Source organism: Lithobates pipiens, unplaced genomic scaffold (genome assembly GCF_037356315.1).
Source record: "Lithobates pipiens isolate NorthernLeopardFrog02 unplaced genomic scaffold, aLitPip1_a1.2 Scaffold_18, whole genome shotgun sequence".
Taxonomy (NCBI): domain Eukaryota; kingdom Metazoa; phylum Chordata; class Amphibia; order Anura; family Ranidae; genus Lithobates; species Lithobates pipiens.
The window spans coordinates 636,329,662-636,352,399 of record NW_027507758.1 but is presented as its reverse complement, the minus strand read 5'-3'; the positions used below and the strand labels follow the sequence as shown (position 1 = coordinate 636,352,399).

The window sequence follows — 22,738 nt, the reverse complement described above, 5'->3', positions numbered from 1 at the left end:
TACAGGCATCTGCAGAAGTTAAAGTGGGTGTTGTGTGCCTCCAGCACAGTATACACCTGAAGATACCCCTTATTGCTGGTGTTCTGTAATACAGGCATCTGCAGCAGTTAAAGTGGGTTTTGTGTGCCTCCAGCACAATATACACCTGAAGTTACCCTTTATTACTGGTGTTCTGTAATACAGGCATCTGCGGCATTTACAGTGGGTGTTGTGTGCCTCCTGCACATTATACATCTGAAGCTACCCCTTGTTGCTGGTGTTGTTCTGTTTCTGTAACACAGGCAGGCAGCTGCAGTAATTACAGACGGTGTACTGTGTCATTTGCTCAGTGTGCACCTAAAGCTACCCAATTGCTGGTTTTCCCATCTCCCTGCAGGCCATTACTAAGTCTGGAAGGCCAACAAGGACAGGCAGACAGTCACGAGCCAATAAAAGAGGGCATGCAGGCTCTGTGTCGAGAGACAACAGTGCGGGTTGTGGACGCGATGCATCGTCATCAGCACGTGGCCATGGGACACGCTTGTCCTTATTTTCGGCAGCTAGACGTGTTGAGCCGCATCATGCCGAAGACTTGGTAGAGTGGATGACCAAGCCCTCCTCATCCTCTCGCACCCAGGCTCAGGGTACTACCAAAGCAGCTACCAACGTGTCCTCTTCCCTCGTCTCAATGTCATCAGTCACTCCTTCACTAGACCCAGAATGTCCTCCTGAGGAGTCCCCCGAACTGTTTGACCACAGTGTTGGGTACATGCTCCAGGAGGATGCCCAGCGTTTTGAAGGCTCTGATGATGATACCCAGCTAGAGGAAGGCAGTAGCATGAGCGCAGAGAGAGGGGATGCTCAAGAACAGCAATCTAGCAGTCATGTTCCATCAGCTGCAGCATACTGCCAGGTTTTCTCCAGTGATGAAGAGGAATGGGGTGATGAGGTCACTGACTCCACGTGGGTGCCTGATAGAAGAGAGGAGGAGGCACATCTCCAACAAGGCAGGATTCCCTCTGGGGGCCAGCTTAGGGGCAGCACACCGACTGAATCACACCGCTGCCTCTGCGCGTTATTCCAAAAGTTCTTTGGTGTGGGCCTTTTTTGAGACGAGTGCATTAGATCGCACCGCTGCTATCGGCAACATATGTCTCAAACGTATCTCGCGTGGCCAAAACATCAGCCGCTTGGGCACCACATGCTTGACAAGACATATGTTGACCTGCCATGCAGCTCGTTGGCAAGCGTACCTTAGAGACCCACACCAAAGAACAAAGCGGACCTCTCCTTGCTCCTCATCAGCTGGGATCTCCAACCCCACTAGACCTTCAGTCCTCTCTGAAACCTGCACTGAGAGGAATGAAGGTGTAGAATTAGGTGTGTCACAGCCAAGTACTTGCGGGCACTCTGCTAGCAGTACACCGACATCCGATTGTACCAGGCAAATTTCCCTGCCCCAGCTGCTGGACCATCGAAAGAAGTTCACTCCCAGCCATCCACATGCCCAGCGGTTGAATGCTAGCTTGGCTAAATTGCTAGCACTTCAGCTGCTGCCTTTTCAGTTGGTAGACTCGGCCCCCTTCCGTGAGTGTGTGCAATGTGCGGTTCCTCAGTGGCAGGTCCCCAAACGCCACTTTTTCTCACGGAAGGTGATTCCGGCTCTCTACCGGCATGTGGAAGGCAATGCCCTTGCCTCGCTGGACAGGGCGGTCAGTGTTAAGGTGCATATTACCACTGACTCATGGTCCAGCAGGCATGGACAGGGACGTTACCTATCTTTCACGGCCCATTGGCTCACTCTTCTGGCAGCTGGGAAGGATGCAGGACAAGGTGCAGTAGTGTTGGAGGTTTTTCCGCCACCACGCCTCCCAAATGCTACTACTGGTTGTGACAAACCTCTCTCCCCCACCCCCTCCTCTTCTTCTTCCTCCATGGCCTCTTCCAGGGCTCTGTCCTCTGAACCAGTGGTGCTCCGTAGGCGTTCAAGGGGCTGCGCAAGTACATAGGCAAAAAGATGCCATGCCATGCTTGCGCTGGGTTGTTTGGGGGGACAGGAGCCACACTGGGGCAGATATTTTGTCAGCTCTGTAGGGGCAGGCCGAGAGGTGGTTGATGCCACGCCAGCTTAAGCCAGGAATGGTGTTTTGCGACAATGGCACCAACCTCCTCTCCGCCCTCCAACAGGGACAACTGACCCATGTGCCCTGTGTGGCTCACGTCCTTAACCTGGTGGTTCAGTGGTTCTTGGGCAGGTACCTGGGCTTACAGAATGTCCTAAGGCAGGCCAGGAAAATCTGTGTGCATTTCCGCCGATCATTTAATGCCAGTGCTCGGCTGGCTGAGCTCTAAAAGGAGTTGAACCTGCCCAAGAACCGCCTTATATGTGACATGCCCACCAGTTGGAATTCAACGTTGGCCATGCTGCAGCGGCTGTACGCGCAGCAGAGGGCCATCAATGGGTACCTGTGCGACTACACTGTCACCATTTGAGGAGGCCACGAGGATGGTGAGCAGTGTGACAGTGCATGCATCAGTGACACTGTACCTCTTGTCCACCTGTTGGAGCATACGTTGCGTGGAATAATGGACAGGGCACTTGAGGCAGAACAGAGGCAGGAAGAGGACTTCCTTGCTTCTCAAGGCCCCCTTTATCCAGACAGTGTTCCTGCTGTCCCACCCATCACACAGGAAGAGGACGAGGAGGAGGCTTGTGTCAGCATGGAGATGGAGCCTGGCACTCAGCATCAGCAGTCTTTTAGGGATGATTTACAGTCCCAAGAAACCCGTGGATTTGTACGTGGCTGGGAGGAGGCGGCTGCGGATCATTTTGTCTTTAGTGACCCAGAGGACTCCTGACCGAATGCCTTAGCTAACCTACGCTGCATGGCCTCCCTGACCCTGCAAAGCCTGCGGAAGGATCCTCGTATTCTTCGGATCAAGGAGAGGGACCATTACTGGCTGGCCACTCTACTTGATCCATGGTACAAGGGTAAGGTTGCGGACCTTATCTTGCCTTCGCAGAGGGTGCAAAGGATGAGACATCTCCGGGAGGCCTTGCAGAAAGGTCTGTGCAACGCGTTCCCAGAGACTGGGAGGTTACAAACTCCTGGTCCTGGACAACGTGTTGCTGAGGCTTCGGTCAGTCACAGGAGTGGAGAAGGTGGCCGTCTGACCGATGCTTTCAGACAATTTTTTAGTCCGCAGCCCCAAGGTACGATCGGTTCCAGCAACCATCGCCAGCATCTGATTTACATGGTGCAGGAATACCTAGGGGCAAGGTCTGACTTAGACACCTTTCCCACCAAAAATCTAGCTTACTGGGTCTTGAGGATGGATCACTGGCCAGAGCTTGCACAGTATGCATTTGAGCTTCTGGCCTGTCCTGCATCCAGCGTTCTTTCGGAACGCACCTTCAGTGCTGCTGGAGGCTTTGTAACTGATCACAGGGTGCGCCTGTCCACCGTCTTGGTTGTTCGACTGACCTTCATAAAGATGAATCAGTCTTGGATCACCACCAGCTACCAAGCACCTGAAGCTGATGTAACCAAATAATTTTTTTTGAAATGTTACATCCCTTCAAGACTGCCTAAGCTGATTCTGAGTGACTGTCCTGTTATGTTGACTGACTATCCTCTTCCTCCTCAATGATCCTGCTGATAGCTTGGAAGAACGTTTTTGGTTCTGGGTGACGCCACCAGTGCCTAAGGCCCAATTTTTCAGCCCCTGTTTAACAGGGGCGTGTAATTACAATTTTTGATGCAATGCTTTGCAGCAGGGCTCATTCCTGCACTCCAACTAGAGTATCTGGGAGAGGTTGCAGTGTCGTGGCACCAGCGCCTAAGGACCAATTTTCAGCCTCCGTTAAACAGGGGTATGCAATTACAATTTTTGATGCACTGCTTTGCAGCAGGGCTCATTCCTGCACTCCAACTAGAGTTGCAGTGTCGTGGCACCAGTGCCTAAGGCCCAATTTTTCAGCCCCTGTTTAACAGGGGCATGTAATTACAATTCTTGATATAATATTTCACAGCAGGGCCCGTTCCTGCGACCACCGAGAGTAACTGTGAGGACTTCTAGTGTTGTGGCACCAGCACCACCACAACCACCAAAGGCCCAATTTTTCTACCACTGTTCAACAATGGCATGTAATTACAATTCTTGATAAACGTTCACAGCAGGGCACTCCAGCGCCCACCAAGAGTCACTTTGAGGGCTTACAGTGTTGTGGCAACACCAACACCTTAGGCCCACATTTCTGCAGAGCATATAGGGCAGGCCCCTACTTTCAAACATCCAACTTACAAACGTCTCCTACTTGCAAACGGAAGGCAACAACAGGAAGTGAGATGAAAAAAGACGGACGGACAAAAAAATTATACAGGGGTGATAACCCTTCCTCGTTTTCCAAAAAGCTTAAAAATTGATTTTTTGACTGGAGCTACACTTTAAAAATGTACCAGTTCAAAATTACAAACAGATTCTACTTAACACAACAAACTTACACAGTCCCTGTCTTGTTTGCACCACCTGTATACTGCTGTTCTGAGTATATAGGGCCTGGGGGCCACACGTATTTCCTTTTTTTAATATGGGTACGTGGTTCCCCTTAATATCCATACAAGACCCAAAGGGGCTGGTAATGGGCAGGGGGGGCTACCCATGCCATTTTTTTCTCAATGATTTTTATCCGTATTGCCGGAACCAGACATTACATTAAAACCACAAGCAGTTTTAAATGACTTTTTTTCCATTAAATTTCATTTTGTGCAGGGACTGTTCTAAACATGGGAAACACATGCCACTTCACAGGCATACTATAGACACCCCCCAGGCACGATATTTAAGGGAATATTTCACTTTTTTTTCACTTTAATCATCATTAAAATCAGTGCTCCTTTTTTGGACAATATCTTGCATATTAGCCATCAAAATTAGCACTTTTTATTTCGAACGTTCGAGTTCCATAGACTTCAATGGGGTTCTAAAGTTCGTACACATTTCCGGTCCGTTCGAAAGTTCTGGTGCGAACCAAACCGGGGGGTGTTCGGCTCATCCCTAGTTGCAACGTGCCGCCTTGACCCAGGATCTAGAAGAATTGTCAGAATCAATTGATTCAAGATTTGACTTTAAAGCATTCGGTAGATCTCTTCTCTCTCAGCCTGATAATTACATGCAATTTTGTGAAATGTAAAATGCACATATATACTCATTAGAACTTCTTTGTTGTAAAATGTTTTATTGTTAATATTTTCAATTACACATTCTTTTTTCAGTATCAGCTTCATGCAGCACTATAGTCTCCCGAGGAAGCTCTCTTGAACGAAACATGTTGAGCACAAGTGGTTGCAATGGTGAATGAAATTTATATATTTGACTACTTTTTGTCATTTTAAATATATTGTTATTCAATAAAATGTATAATTTTTTAAACCAACTGTTTAGTTAATTGGTACCCTAAAAGTCTTTCTTTTTGATACCTTTAAAATCCTTCATTCCTTGGGATGTGGTGCCCACTTCGCTTTCTCAGTACCTGCACTCCAGGCACTAATACACCTCAAGGGTTGTGTGGGATCAATGATGTTCAGGAAGACAGAACTTTGAGGAACAATTCCCTCACTCAGGACAGGAAAGTGGATTCTCCCCCGTGTGAGATTTCTGATGTCTGGAAAGATGAGACTTCTGTGAAAAACATTTCCCACACTCAGGACAGGAATACGGCTTCTTCCCTGTGTGAGATCTCTGATGTGTGTAAAGATGGGACTTCACTGAAAAACATTTCCCACACTCAGGACAAGAATACGGCTTCTCTCCTGTGTGAGATCTCTGATGTACGTAAAGAGTGGACTTCACTGAAAAACATTTCCCGCACTCAGTACAAGAATACGGCTTCTCCCCCGTGTGAGATCTCTGATGTTTGTATAGATTGTTCTTCTCTGAAAAACATTTGCTGCACTCAGGACAGGAATATGGCTGCTCCCCCGTGTGACATCTTTGATGTGCGGAAAGACTAGACGTCTGTGAAAAACATTTCCCGCACTCAGGACAAGAATATGGCTTCTCCCCTGTGTGAGAGGTCTGATGTCTGTAAAGATTGGAAATAGATGAAAAACATTTCCTGCACTCAGGACAAGAATACGGCTTCTCCCCCGTGTGAGATCTCTGATGTGTGTAAAGATGGGACTTCACTGAAAAACATTTCCCGCACTCAGGACAGGAATATGGTTTCTCACCTGTGTGAGATCTTTTATGCACATTAAGATTGGATTTAGAACGGAAACACTTCCCGCACTCAGTACAGGAAAAGCTCTTCTCTGTAGGAAGGATGGCACCGTCCCCCACAGTCTGAGGTTCCTCAGGATAAGAGGAATACGATGGTCCATCTACACTGTGTGGTGCCGGATGGACATTTGAGATAGTCGGGTTTTCTCCTGGACTATACTGTGTGATGTCCTCATCTTCTACTTTACAGTCTGGAGACAAAGTGAGACAATCCTCTGAGGTTTTCCTCATCTCCCGTCCATCTACTAAAATAGAAATACAAAGATTACTAGACATGAGCTGATTGGTTCCCCTAAACCAGGACTCCGCCCACATCAGGCAGCTTTGTCTCTGAGGATCTTACAATTCCCCCCTCAAGGTAACTAGTAAATGGGTCCTCTGATCTCCTACCAGATCATTTCTTTATTCATGGACCTTAGTCAGAGAGTGAGGAAACAACGAGAACTGTCTTTTATAGGAGTGACAGTGATGAGGGGATTATAGGACGAGTGTCTCCTCCCCCTCTATCACTCATTGCCATCTTCCCAACACAAGAAGTCCTGCACTTCCTTTTTTAGTCCATGATTTAGTCACAAATAACAGCGGGGCTGAGCCCGACTAGAGGTCAGAGAGTGAGGATGGGGGGAGAACAACCAAGATGGAGCCTGGACTGATCCTGAAGACCACCATCATTGGGTTATTGTCTTTCTAACACAGGAAGTACTGCACTTCCTTATTTACAGAGGCGGCTCTCTAATTAGGCAAATTAGGCGGTCGCCTCAGGCCTTCCGCTTACAGGGCCTCACTGCCACCTAATTTGCCTACCGTGTGTGGGAGAGAATGTTCCCTGGTTGGTGTCCCCAGGCTGGACTGGCTGTAGGGAACACTGGGGCCATATTTACTATCAAGAGCTGCCTTCCCCCGAGCTCCCCTTTCACTCACTGTGTACAGCTGCTTAAACATACTGCCCCCTCCACCACACACTCTGCCAATCAGAGATTACATTACAGCAGGGCCCTGCAGCCCTGTATACAATGAGGGCGCTTCTGACATTTCCCGCCTCACCCACCATGTGTGACTGGTTCTCTGTACTGTGTATGTAGTGAGTGCTCAGAGGAGCATGAAGATGTCGGGAGGAGACCAGAGATGACGGGGTGGTGTGGCTAGGATTGGACACAGGTGAGCTGTGCAATTGCTGCTCATTATCATAGTGGCTCTGTACAGAATTGTCTATGGGAGCTGTATAATGTGTGCTGGGGGCAGACTCAATCTGTATTAGGACACACCTGAAGTGTGGATATGGGGTGGGCACTTCAACCTCCTGCTCTCTCCTCTATGAGATATGTTGGCATGAAGAGTTATGTACAGCTTGGTGCACCACACCATTTACTTGCCACAGTGATGAAAAAATGTGCAAGCTCCAGCTCAGGTTAGGAGTTTCTGCAGGACAAAGGACTCTCTACTTACCCCCACATGAAGGAAATGAGAGTATAAGCACAGTGGGAGAGTCATGTCCACACAGTCTCTGACCATCTCTTGTATCATGTCTGCACATCTCTGACCATCTCTTGTATCATGTTTGCACAGTCTCTGACAATCTCTTGTATCATGTCCGCACAGTCCCTGACCATCTGTTGTATCATGTCCGCACAGTCCCTGACCATCTGTTGTATCATGTTCACACAGTCTCTGACCATCCCTTGTATCATGTCCGCACAGTCTCTGACCATCTCTTGTATCAGGTCTGCACAGTCTCTGACCATCTCTTGTATCAGGTCTGCACAGTCTCTGACCATCTCTTGTATCAGGTCTGCACATCTCTGACCATCTCTTGTATCAGGTCTGCACAGTCTCTGACCATCTCTTGTATCATGTCCACACAGTCTCTGACCATCTCTTGTATCATGTCTGTAGTCTCTGAGGGGCGCTACAGAGGAGTCAAGTGCGGGAGTTCTGTCAGGACAGGAGTCATGGGAGGAGTCACGTGTGTGGACTGTGGAGAGGAGAATTTAGGATAAAACCAGAACAGCAAATCTGAAGCCCAGAGAGAACCACCTGATTGAGCCCTGCACGGTGCACCTGAGAGGAGGTCAGTGATAGTGCTGCAAGGCCAGTCTGAAGGGGTCATTGATGTAAGGGGGGAGTGAATACAGTAAGGTAAGGGAACACTGATATAAAGATTCACCCTTATATTAGTAACCCCACCCCCTCTACCTTAGTGCCTTAAATCTGTGAAATTTTAAAAAATGGGTACTCATAGCATGATTCTGTTTAAAAAATATTTGTTAGCCACACAGTATAACAAGCAGGGCAAATCTAATGGCCGACCAACAGAATAGAGGAAGATAAAATGCAGTAAGCCATCTAAAACCGGCTTGCGTCCCACAGACCGGAAGTGACGTGGGTGCGTACTAAGCTCCGGCTTACACGTTTCATCATAGGACGTCATCTGAGGCGGTGCCATCTTAGCACACCTCACGTCATATATGGTGGACGGTGGTGCTGGGCCAACCTCTTATATTTAGGTGTGTCATATTTGTGGGGCTGAAGACATCAGTTGTATATGCCTACGCCAGCCTAGTTTTGATAAAGTTTTTAGGCATGAACATTTATAATGGGCAAAGTAAACCTCATAGGGAATCCTGCTAGAGTCGGAGACCGGATGCCCCTAGTGGTCATATATAAATGGCCACCAACGTCTTCGGCCCCACAAATATGACACACCTAGTTACAGGAGGTTGGCCCAGCACCACCGCTCACCATATATGACGTGAGGTGTACTAAGATGGCACTGCCTCAGACCTATGATGAAACGCGTAAGGCAGGGCTTAGTACACACCCACATCACTTCCAGTCTGTTTTTTTTCCGGTCTGTGGAATGCACACCGGTTTTACACGGCTTACTGCGTTTTATCTTCCTCTATTCTGTTGGTCGGGCATTAGATTTGCCCCACTTGTTATACTGTGTGACTAATAAATATTTTTTAAAACAAAGTCACACTATGAGTACCCATTTTTTATGTCCATTTATATGAGGATACCCTGCGCCTGGTGTACCATGGATGGGTGATCGGTCCGGATATTTCTACTAAAGCAAAATTTGATTACACGCACTTTACCCCTGCAGGAGTACAAAGATCTGGTGAGTGTGGAACCGAAGGGGAGCACTTCTGTCACCATTTTTGCTGCACTGGAGTCACAAATGCGTGTATGCACAGAGCACTTTGGACATCTGCACAAGTCACTTGGGAATATTGCATATGTTTATACTGTAATATTTGGGGGTTATTTTAGCTTAAATGTAGAGCTTACCAGTGAGCTGGATCCACACCAGATGTCGTTTAAGGGCTCGTAGGCCCACTTTTATTAAAGAAAGAAAAGTCAGATAACAAAATAGTTGCCCACACAGGGGTTTCAGCTTTCCACAGCAGTAATGTATGTAGAACCAAAAATACCAAGCCACCTGGCTCTCTTTAGCAGCACTGCTGCTCAGACTTCTGCTGCAGCCCTCTTGGCTCTTTAACAGAGTTCCCGTACACACAGTACCTCAGCACTCTTTAACAGCGTCTCTTTCAGCCCACAAGCTTGGACCCTCTGTCTACTCTGACAGACCGACCTGTGCAGACATGCACACTTCTTCTCCCTTACACGCCTGGACTCCTCGGGAGGGTGGAGCCCAGAACCATGGTGTTGGCTTTGTTTTAAGCCCAAGACCCACCTGTGCAATCATGCAGCCAGACTTCTGGCTGTTCCCAAAACCCGGTCCCAGGATTGGAGATTCCGTACTACCACATATCCCCCCCCTTTGTTTCGACCCCGAGGGCGGAACACCCAAGTTACTTTTGGCACCTCTGTGCCAGATACCATTTACAGAAGTACCCTCCTGTCCAACCTCGCTTCTCCTAACGGGGAACTCCACCCAATGCCTCCTTTGGTGTCTCCCTCTAAGCCTTACTGTCACCCTGCTATGAGCTTTGATGCGACCTTCCCAACTTTTCTTCCGAGTGAATTTCCATAAGCACTTCCTCTCCTGAAATCTAAATGGGTTCCCGTTGGTCTTTCTACCAACCCTTCTGCCTCCACACTTCAGTTTCCCAGGTTTCCCCAAAACTCTCTCAGCAGTACTGTTCTGAGACTGTAGGGGGCCTATTTCTATAGTGTTTAGAACGGAAACCCACCTCTTATTTCTGGTACCTGACGCAGCAGTCACTAACTGATTACCAGGTTTACCTGTACCTTTGGGCACCACATTATCATGTACCATTAACACATTATTTGGTTCATCATTGACAGACATATTCAAACCAACATTAGACCTCTCAATGTTGCACATGTCACCAATGCCTTTTTTTTCAAAATTTGCTAGGGCAGAGTCTGCAGAGGGCACACATACTGGAGGGCCGCCATCACCCACAGGAACCTCACAGGACGCCACCTCCCCTGGGTTCACCCACTCTGCAGGCAGCTGTCCTATCACTTGACCCGTTCTGATGCCATCTGTATTTTTATCCACCGGAACAGGCAAGTTCTGGTCTGATCCACATACAATTTTTATCACACTCCTTGTCCATTCCCCTGTCCCGGGGACCTTATTAGGTTTGTCACCTAAACCAAGCACTGGACTGGGGACCCCAGTCTCTTTAACCACCTTTGTTTGAGCCCTGGTCAGGATCTCTGCTGCTTTCAGGTCCACACATGGCCCTTCCACCTCATGTGGTTTTTCTACTGGTGCAGTATACGTGCCCTTCACCAACTGACCAGCACCACACTGGACCATAGCAGCAGAAATGCTTCCCATCTGGCTGTTAGGAGGTGTAACCACAGGCAATTTAGGCTTATTTTCAACTTCTCCAACATCTGTCTCAAATATTTCTTCTGGATCTAATCTAGCAGCATACGTAGCGGCAACTTTTAACAAAAGTAGCAAATTTAGGAATAAACCATTCCTGTCCTGTTTTGCTTTGCTCTGTACAGCCTGCCATACAGTGCTCCACCTAGTGGTACTGCGCAGTACCAGCCCATCAGACTGTGGAGGAGACACACTAGTATAGATTGGCTGTACATCCCAAAGTTCAAGCATCTCTTTTAATGCTTCAGTTATAAACCAGGCCCTTGACTCCAGACCTAAGTCCTTCCTGGGGATGCAGAGAGACTCACTTGCTGAGACTTGAAAAGTTGCAATGGTTAACGGAACCTCCTCCCGGCTGGAGGTAAACACAGCCTGATGCTCCACCAGAGCGCTGCCAATTGCTGGACTCATACCCAACTTCTCAGGCTCAGCATCAGTGAACTGCTCCAGCACATTACCAGCGACGTCACGTTGACACTCCATGTCAACCTCAGTTTTGTGGGTCACGGACAACGTCTCTGCTGCGCCCTTATTTGGTTCATCCTGCTCACCAGGGTTAACCCCTGCAGCAGCCACCGTGCCCTCAGGTACAGGCTGTTCTGCAGCCCCTCCTGCTGGCCCAGCAGAAACCGTGTCCACCTTATCTTTGTGCATAAAAGCCTCATCTATCAGGGAGATAAGATTTTTGCTCCAACTATCCCAATCTGTTGTATGTGTGCTCCCTTCTGCGGTACTCCTCAGCACCGATCCATCTGCCCAAGGAGACACATAAGAACAGACTGGCTTAGTTGCAGACTCATTACACCAGTCATTGTAAATCATGTCAGACTGTGGTAGCACAGGTTGCAATACACCATATTCACCACCTTTCTCTGCTTGCATTTCATAAGCCTCACACACGTTTGCATTTTTCACAGGTTGTGTTAATCCACCATTTACCTGCACATTTTTAGTACTAGCAGTTTGCACCAACACATTACTATTACACGGTACAGTTCCATTCTGTCCCACCAGAGTGACATCGCAGTTGTCCAGGGCAACCTCTGACTCCAACACATGAAGTTCCCTGGAGATTCCTGTGGACAACTGTGCTGTCTTACCACCAGTTGCTACAGGCAACCGCCCATTTTTCATAACCCCAGGTTCTTTCAGAGCAAAAGTTTTCCCAACAGCATTAAACTTTTCATTAACAGTAACACTTATAGCATTTTTCACATTTGTAGGCTGTCCTAGCCCATGGTCAACTTGAGCCTGATAGTCATTAGACACAACACTTTTAGACATCAACACAGGTTCTATGTGGATTTTAACCCTTGCATTCCCACTATATAGGGAAAAGTCATTCTCAAGTGCACATTCAGTGGCCCCACTAACTGGGGTCACTCTCACCTCATCATGGACAGTCTTGTAACCAGTCCTTTTACACATGAAATCAGCAGTTCCAGCCATCATTTCATTAAAGACAGTCTTACCCACCGCAGTAGTTGGGGTCACCATCTTCGAGTACGTCGTCTTATGCACCAGTCCTCTGCTGCACTTTTACTGGCCAACTCCCCCTGGTGGCCATGGGATGAAACTACAGCAGGCATCTCCCACCGTTTAGCACCCCCTGCAGGCACAACAGGAAACTTCTTGTTGCTAGGGGTGACTGCAAACATATTTTCACCGGAATCTTGGCCTACAGACAAAACTTTCTCAGCAACATTATCTCCAGCCGTATTCCACAACCTAGGGCAAGAAAACATGCCATGCCTCAGCTGGCCACATTCCAGGCATGGTACTGGACGATTTTTTCCCAAAGCGATTCTCTCCTGGTGATTCCCAGCTGGCCGGAATGCACAGGCCTCTTTGTGGGGACGCTGAACCAAACCTCTACTGCAGCTCCTTTCAGGCATAAATTTCACTCCGGTTGCCATGGGAGACCGCACTCTCCCAGCAGAACTTTGCTGGCTCTCTCCAACATGATAAATTGGCTCCTCCTTAAGCCACTTTCCACGATCCTTATTAGACATAGACCATGGTACAGAGACAGCCCGACTGGCTTCTTTTGCGTTGCTATGGGCAACCACTCTCATCCTCAGCCTTTGATCAGCCTCTCTCCTTGCATATCGCATGGGCTTCTCTCTGCTGGATCCCATCTCATGCTGTGACACATTCACATCTTTCACAATAGCTGTTTTAACTGCAGCAGCTTTGCCAGGGGCAACAACAGCCCTCTTCCAGTTATGGACATCCAGCGGCTTTTCCCTTGCACTGAGGGTTGGCTTCCTTTCCTCTGTAGCTTGGTTCAGTGCTGCTAAATGCCGCTTGCACCAATCCACTGCAGATTCAAATGCTGGTGGGCTCTCCATAACAGCAGTCACCTGTGCACTCATTGCACCCGTGTTGCTAGGGACAACCCCAGCCCTTTTTCTCCTTGATAAACTCTGATCAGGTATGTATGGGTTTCGTTCAGGTGGAAACATCCCCTCCAACCACAGAGCTCTGTCTCTTTTAAAGCAAGTTGCTTTTCTCTTCATGCAAGCTTTCCTCACCTGCACATTGCACACACTGATTGTGCTGTCTCATGCACACAAACACAGTTCATAGCAAGAGAGAGAAAAAAAAAAAATTTTTTGACTTTTCATTCACAGGTACACCACCTGCAACACGCAATGCCTTTTGCCTGGCTGCACTTCCACACACAGCCAACAGTTCCTGACTTGAACTTACTGTGGAGCAAGGACCCGGATTCCACCATCTAATGCCCGCATTCGAACACCACTTGTAATATTTGGGGGTTATTTTAGCTTAAATGTAGAGCTTACCAGTGAGCTGGATCCACACCAGATGTCGTTTAAGGGCTCGTAGGCCCACTTTTATTAAAGAAAGAAAAGTCAGATAACAAAATAGTTGCCCACACAGGGGTTTCAGCTTTCCACAGCAGTAATGTATGTAGAACCAAAAATACCAAGCCACCTGGCTCTCTTTAGCAGCACTGCTGCTCAGACTTCTGCTGCAGCCCTCTTGGCTCTTTAACAGAGTTCCCGTACACCCAGTACCTCAGCACTCTTTAACAGCGTCTCTTTCAGCCCACAAGCTTGGACCCTCTGTCTACTCTGACAGACCGACCTGTGCAGACATGCACACTTCTTCTCCCTTACACGCCTGGACTCCTCGGGAGGGTGGAGCCCAGAACCATGGTGTTGGCTTTGTTTTAAGCCCAAGACCCACCTGTGCAATCATGCAGCCAGACTTCTGGCTGTTCCCAAAACCCGGTCCCAGGATTGGAGATTCCGTACTACCACAATACTAAAGACTGAACTTTGTATTATATATACATATTTTTTCACATGAGGACACTTTGGTTTGGCTTATTATATATATATATATTTTTTGAGGACTATTTTTTAGCGGAGTATATATACTCTTTCATATACTCGCAGGAGCGTGTCCCTAGTGACAATTGGTGCCAGATGGCCTACTTAAAGGGTGTCCCAACCACTGATCAGTGCTAACTGGTATTCTGCTGTGCTCCTGATACCCTGAATCCTGTCTGATACCCATTGCTGACCTTGACTCCCATTTGACTCTGCTACTGGACTCTGTTATACCTGATCCCTGGCTCCTGATCCCGACTTCCCATCTGACCTTGCTTCTGTTTGATGACTGGGTACCTGGCTGCCTGTCTGCTACTGAACCCGGCTATCCTTGCGACCTTGCTCCTGTTCCCTGCTTGGCTCAGCACTGCCATCTGAGGGCCTGTGACTACGGTCCTACGGCCAGCTGCGACTTCCTGCTACAAGCTTCTGGGTTTTCAGTTTTCATCTGCAGGCACTCATGTTCCTCCTGTCCCTTGGCTCCTTCTGTTCCATCCTCAGCGGGACCTGGACTGAAGATACCGAGAGGCTGACCTCATCATTTCAGTCTCCCTTTAGGTACGTGACAACACTTCTGAAGGTCACTCTTCAGTTAAGGGGCAAAGCCACCTTCCTCTTTCCCATATCCCTGTATTTTAGTCGCTTCAATTTTTTTGAGTATTTCAGAGGAGGCAGCAGCCCAACATTATTCTGAGCCGCGGAATCTTATTAACGACATACTTATTGAGTGGGCAAATGCTTGCTTTCGATGGCGTCTGACACTTTGGAGAGGTGTTTCTCTTCACGGATGAATCCCGGTTTTCACTGTACAGGGCAGATGGCAGACAGCGTGTATGGCATTGTGTGGGTGAGTGTTTTGCTGATGTCAACGTTGTGCTGATGTCTGCGTTGTGGATGGAGTGGCCATGGTGGCGGTGGGGTTTAGAGTATGGGGAGGCATATGCTATGGACAACGTAGACAGGTGCATTTTATTGATGGAGATACAGTGATGGAGATACTGTGACGAGATCCTGAGGCCCATTGTTGTGCTATTCATCCACAACCATCTCCTCATGTTGCAGCCTGATAATGCACGGCCCCATGGTACAAGGATCTGTACACAATTCCTGGAAGCTGAAAACATCCCAGTTCTTGCATGGTCAGCATACTCACCGGACATGTCACCCATTGAACATGTTTGGGGTGCTCTGGATCGGCATAAACGGCAGGGTGTTCCAGTTCCTGCCAAAATCCAGCAACTTCGCACAACCATTGAAAAGGAATGGACCAACATTCCACAGGCCACAATCAACAACCTGATCAACTCTAAGCCAAGGAGATGTGCTGCACTGCGTGAGGCAAATGGTGGTCACACCAGATACTGACTGGTTTTTGGACCCCCCCCCCAATACAGTAAAACTGCACATTTTAGAGTGGCCTTTGGTAAGGTAACACAGTGATGTAGTGGTTAGCACTTTTACCTCGCAGCAATAGGGTCGCTGGTTCAAATTCCGCGACACCATCTGCCTGGAGTTTGCATGTTCTCCCTGTGCATGCGTGGGTTTCCTCTGGGTACTCCGGTTTCCTCCCACACTCCAAAGACATGCTGGTAGGTTTATTAGACCCTGTCTAAAAAAATTGGCTAAAATATGTGTATGTGTTTGCCAGCGTGTGGGGACCCCACGGGTAAAAAGCCGCGCTATACCGCAGATGGACAACGGTGGCAAAAAGCGACCTGATGCGATTCAGTTCGCATAGGTAGCGCTATACAAGTCTCTCATATTCATTCATTTTATTGTGGTCAGCCTAAAGCACACCTGTGCAATAATCATGCTGTCTAATCAGCATCTTGATATGCCACACCTGTGAGGTGGATGGATTATCTCTGCAAAGGAGAAGCGCTCACTAACACAGATTTGTGAATATTTGAGAGAAATATGCCTTTTGTGTACATAGAAAAAAAAAATCACAGATCTTTGAGTTCAGCTCCTGATAAATAGAAGCAAACACAAAAGTGTTGCGTTTATAATTTTGCTCACTGTATATAGTGCAGGTGTCAGGAGTATGTAATGTACAATATAAATTATATAATGTAAGGGTCAGGACTCATAATATTGGTATTCAGTAATCAGCGGAAGCTTATATGTTTCCATGAGATAAGTTGCAGAGGTCCCACACCGCTACTTCCCATCTCCTGAGACTGCACTCAGTGACTTGGGTCTGACACTATACAGACATATCCAGGACCGCTGATAGAAATCATGGGGCGCTGTACAGCCTACCTGATGGGGCCCCCTTCAGCCCCACCCCAGCCCCCACCTTGAAATGAAGTGCAAGTTATATGGAATGTATTTATGTATTTTTTATTTATTTTTACTAGTAATGGTTGTGATCAGCAACTTGACAACAGGACATGCCAATGCCATAATGTGCTGCAGACAGTGCCACCCATGCTGCCAGTGCCATAACGCTTGTGCTGCCTGCAGAGACAAGAGTGCCACCCCACCCATGCTGCCAATGCCATAATGTGTAGATGCTGCAGACAGATACGATGCGTAATCATCATATAGTAGATCTTGAATCACCCCCAAGCAAGCACACATCTGTTTTAGCCCCACGAGCCACTTCATCTCTGATCCTGCTGCTGCCTGGAGTCAGTCACAATTTCAAACGTCACCCACTTTCTCTGCCGCTGCCGTTCGCCTCCCTACTTCTCCAGTCTCACTGTCTCAGGCCGAGTGGAGAACAGAGCAGAAAGCCATGACCAGAGGGAGATGAATCACTCCGCCAGGGAAGGCAATATGCAGGCCGGGACTTGAGCCAGCATGCGGAGCGGGCACAGAAGTGACACGCGCCCAAAATAGAAGAAATAGTCCCTCCCACACACCCACAAGAACATCAGTACGGAGTTACCCAAAAAGTAGAAAAAACCCTCAGATAAGTCAGAGCGGAGCCGAGGGGGGTGCTGGCAGAGATACTTTTTTTTTAAATCATGCATTCTTTCATTCCCTGTCCAGATTGCCCAAGCCCGGTACAACAGGGACAGTTTTACTGGCTTATCAGCAGCCCTGGACATATCCCGCCACCCGGCAAGTAATCCTTGAAGAATTGTTCTGTCAGAGATCTTCCTAGACCCAGGTATGGACAGAGGAATTAAAGTACATACCCCAGGTGCCTAGGTTGAGCAACAACTATGGAAAAATCAACATTTCTTCCAGCTGAACCCCAGAATCTCCATAAATCCAGTCTAGATACATAAATTGTGTCTGCAGCACAGAGAAGGAAGATTATCGGAGAGAAATACAGGATGGGGAACACAGCTCAGGAAAGTGACCAGGGTATTACAGGCTGATTTCACCCAGTCCCCGCCCTACTCTGGACCAATCAGTGAGCAGTATGGGTGGAGGGATGTATTTAGTGTTAATGACCCACCTGTGCTGATCTCTGTAGGAGTGTCCTCCTCTATAAATGTCCCCATTATTCCATCCTCCTCCATAGACTGCTGGTCATCCCTCACATACCTCTCTTCTTCTTCTGATTTCACCTCAAATTCTATATCGATTGGATCTCCACTCTAAATCAAGAAAATGAGAGAGAATATCATCCGAAAATTATAAAGTCACATAAAAAAATCCAATGTTCTAGATGCTCCGTCCCACCAACCTTGTAACAGTGGGGGATGGTGTGATCTTCCTGTGTGGAATCCCGGGAATACAGAGGACGGGGACATCTCTCTGGTGGGTTCCTGGTATTTGGTGGCTCCATCATATCCTTGTGTCCTTCTGAAAACTCCTCCATCACTCCATACTCCTCATCCTCCTCTTTATACTCTTCTTTAACAACAATATTATAATCCTCGAGGTTTCCACTCTGAATATATAATAGAACAGTCATTGTAACGAATATGCTATATATAAATCATAACTATCAATAATTCTCAATTATCTACCTGATGATGGTGGGGGATGGTGTGATCTTCCTGTGTGGAATCCCGGGAATACAGAGGACGGGGACATCTCTCTGGTGGGTTTCTGTAGCTGGATGACTCCACCATGGTGTCCTGGTACAGATCTTTGCATATTTTTAGAAACTCTGTTCCTGCCATCACCCCATCCTCATCATCCTCCTCTTTTATCTCTTCTTTAACTTCAACTTTAGAATCTCTCAGGTTTCCACTCTGAATATATAATAAAAATTACATCAATGGTAACAATGCAGATAATGTACAGATCCTAATGATACTATCAGTGATTGTTCCTCATCTACCTGATGATGGTGGGGGATGGTGTGACCTTCCTGTGTGGAATCCCGGGAATACAGAGGACGGGGGGATCTCTCTGGTGGGTTCCCATTACTGGATCCATCTGTAGGAAACACACACACTGACTGAATACATTGTTTCTATGTGTTTATCAGATGATGGGGGATCTAGGTGGAGCCTCCGTACTGCTCTCTCCTTTACAATAAAGTCTCCTCTTACCCGGTGATGTGAGGGGCGGCTGATTGTCCATCATGACGTCCTTGTAGAGATCCTTGTGTCCTTCTAAATACTCCCACTCCTCCATGGAGAAATAGACAGAGACATCCTGACACCTTATAGGAACCTGACACACACAATGATACAGTCACCATCCAGACACTGGAGCCGGGTTCAGAATGCAGGACATGGAGTGCAAGGTGCAGGAGATAGGTGCATGACATGTGGTTCAGGGTGCTTAATGCAGGACATGGGGTGCAGGGTAATGGAGTCACTGCAATGTAGGTCACTGCAGAACATGGGATGCAGGAGAAGGGTGCAGGGTGTAGAATGTAAAACATGGGGTGCAAGGTGCAGGAGAAGGGTGTAGGACATGTGATGCAAGGGGCAGAACACATGACATGGGGTAGAGGGTACCAGAGAAGGGTGTAGGTCACTGCAGGACATGGGGTACAGGGGAAGGGTACAGTGATCAGAATGCAGGACATGTGGTACAGAATATAGGACAAAGCGTGCATAACATGGGGTGCAGAACGCAGGATATGGGGTGAAAGAGAAAGGTGCAGAACACAGGAGAAGGGTATAGAATGCAGGCCAGTAATCCAATCACCCCTCCCCCTGTGTCCTCCTGCATGTCCTGTACATCTCCCCCCAGCAGTGTGTGAGAGCAGAGTGGATGGAGAGGACATCTTGTGTACATAAAGCAGCATGTCCCTCCCTGGCTGGTCTCTTAGCTGGCTGCTTTGCAGGCTTGTTCTGGTTCCTCCTGTAAGGACTCTGTAGTCCTGTTTCTCAGCACCTTGTGGGGATCTTTGTGGCAGTGCCGAGGTGGCGCCATGTTGGAGATTCGGTCCCGCTCCTTCCTCTCTGTTCTGCCGGAGGGCTCTGCAGGGACACAGGCAGCTGTGGGCGGAAGCAGGAGCCGATGGTGACAGTAATGCGGCCGCGGAAAGGAGAAAGATCGGCAGCGGGAGCTCAGTGAGATGAGTCCTCTCATGCCGCTGTCCTGTCCAGTCCACCCCTGACTTCACAGGTCGGGTGCCATCATCTCCTCCTCCCCTCACCCTCCCGCCTGGCCCTGCTCCGAGCCACATTCCTGTCTGAATAATGTGTCCGGGTTTCAGGCAGAAACATTATTCAGACCAACAGTGAGAATGGGCTGACAAGAGCCCAGGGGCCAGGACACCATTTCTAGTCACCATGGTGACCTGGGATTTGTTGTGCCCTGACTTAAGGTGACCATAGAGACATGGAAATTCAGCTGGTTCAGCAGGGATCGGTCACATTTCCATCCATGTGTGGTCACTGCCGGATACAAGTCACTCCATCAGCGGCTGCAGCCAATAGCTTCATCACTGATCTGTGTATTCTGAGAGCGACGGAGCGCCCCCCATTGTCAGAATACAATAGTACAGCGGGGAGGATTCCCCCATCCCCCTCCAATGTGTGGATTGGGGAATCACTTCCGTTTTTTCCTCTCATCCCGCTGGATGAACGATAAAACTGAACCATGTATGGCCAGATTTGGGAGGAAGATATATTCATCATCAACTGATCCCTCTGAAGGGGTTAATCTACATATTACCTCCTCTGCAGCAAGATCCAGCAACGTCTGCTCTCTACTTTCTATGGAACGTCCTGTTTGTAACTGACATCACTTCCTGTCTGTTTTCCATAGAGACTTCCTGTCTGGGTTGAGGTGAGATCACCACCTTGTGGAGCTCAGAGGAACTGCAGAAACATCTCATAGTGTGAACACGGCCTTGTGCTGTGTGTGTATGTACTGTATATCCTTATAGATGGGTCATCTCCACTCCCGCCAAGGGGGATAGAAATATAAATACCCCTCACACTTCCTTCTCTTTCAGACAAACAGCAGGAACAGTCTTTCCCCGTGCAAACAACAATGATACACAGACAAAAAAACGCCACTCCACTATCTTATTACAGATTACCAAAGAAGAAGAAAGAAAGAAACAAAAGAAATGTCACAGGAGAGGCAAACAACGAGGAGGAGGAAGAAGATGCAGGTCCCTCGAACAGAAAATATCCACAGAGGAACAGAAAATAGACTCTGATGTGTCCTGTACCTCCACAGTTGTGAATTTGATAGATATACAGTTATCTGAGTATGAGGTCTCTTTATTGTCTCGGGGTCTCTCCTTTTCACCCACCTATCACTTCAATGTCTTTGATATTATTTTAGACATAAATAGATTTATTTATACGTAATCTTTCATTAACCACTTCAGATTTTACCACCTTCCTGACCGGAGCACTTTTTGCGATTCGGCACTGCGTCGCTTTAACTGACAATTGCGTGGTCATGCGACGTTGTACCCAAACAAAATTTACGTCCTTTTTTCCCCACAAATAGAGCTTTCTTTTGGTGGTATTTAATCACATCTGCGTTTTTTTATTTTTTGCGCTATAAACAAAGAGTATCCAGAGTATCTCCCTTCCACCCCCTATTCAGATTAGGAGAGGGGGTGTCTGCAGGTCCTAGACTAGGGCAGCAGGTGTCTGAAGGCCCTGGACTATGAGAGGGGGATCGTGGAGGCCCTCTGAACTAGGAAAGAGGGTGCCTGAAGGACCTGTCAGCTTCAGGGTGAAAGCCTGGATCTAAAGCCTGGGCTGATGAAGAGCCAGCCTGGTCCTGGAGGCTTGTGTTGCACTCCTGTGAACCATTTCCAGACTAGAGCTGCAACTAACGATTAATTTGTCTGTGAACTAATCTATCGACAATTTTTTCGATTAGTCAACGACTATCCGATTATTTTTTAATGAATCTAGTGTTTTTTTTTTGATTAGCTAATTAATCCTTTGGATAACCTTGAGAGTATTGTATTTCAGAGTATTGTATTGCAGAGTATTGGGCTGGCAGAGTATCGGGCTGGCAGAGTATCGGGCTGGCTATGGAGGGATGGCTGCTTCCATCCGACCTCTCCCCTCCACTGCACAGATCAGTACAGAGAGGGGAGAGAAAAACATGACGCCGGTTTGTTTACAAGTGATCGCTCCGTCGGAGTGATCACATTGTAAACGCCTGGGTGTAGAAACATGACCGCCGCTTTGGAGCTAGGCCGAAGCCACGGCCTCTCCTAAGGCTGAGACCGCGGATCGTTCCACGGATCGCGGCATGTGCCGATCCGAGCGGGGAGACCCGTTCGGATCACGGATCGGTGACGATCCGTTGCACCCCTAGGGACGGCGGCACGGAGGGGGAGAAGAGAGGGGGACGGCGGCACGGAGGGGGAGAAGAGAGGGGGACGGCGGCACGGAGGAGGAGAAGAGAGGGGGATGGCAGCACGGAGGACAGCGGTAGATACTAAGCACTGTGACGCATCGACGCCCTGCACGCACGTCAACGTATTTTTGTAGTCGATGTAATCGATTACGTCGACTCGTCGTGGCAGCTCTAGTGCAGACTGAAGCCCACTGTCAGCTGACATCACAGAGCCGGTCCAGGCTGGGGAAAGATTGCAATCATATAGTCTGGATCCATTCATATGCCTGAATTGGCACCCGGCTCAGCCTCTCAGACAGACGTCCCATCCCCTCCACAGCCCAGTATTTCAGTGAGCGGGTGGAGGGGCAGAGCAGAGAGCAAGAGACAGACAACCCCCAACTTTCAGCTCAGGAAGCTGTGAGAACGGAGCGATCAGCAGTGTTTGATTACTCGGTTCTCAGCCTTAGAGCCGGTGGGGGACAGATGCAGAATCCATCCAGGTAAGTATGATTCAAAAATAAAATTCCCATACTTCTCTTTTAATTACTCGACATCTCCTCTTTCCTGCTATCTGGCCCACATGACAATTACACAAACAAAATCT

The 22,738-nt window shown here is 48.2% G+C and overlaps 1 protein-coding gene across 1 annotated transcript in view; it reads right to left on the bottom strand.

Annotated features, from left to right (window-relative positions):
- Positions 1–5,198: 5,198 nt before the first annotated feature.
- The window catches only part of LOC143989928 (uncharacterized), a 44,413-nt gene continuing 26,873 nt past the window's right edge, over positions 5,199–22,738 (bottom strand). The window contains exon 8 of the mRNA XM_077490199.1: positions 5,199–6,293. Coding sequence (XP_077346325.1) covers positions 5,596–6,293 — 698 coding nt within the window. The 3' untranslated portion in view covers positions 5,199–5,595. The remainder of the gene's footprint in view (positions 6,294–22,738) is intronic.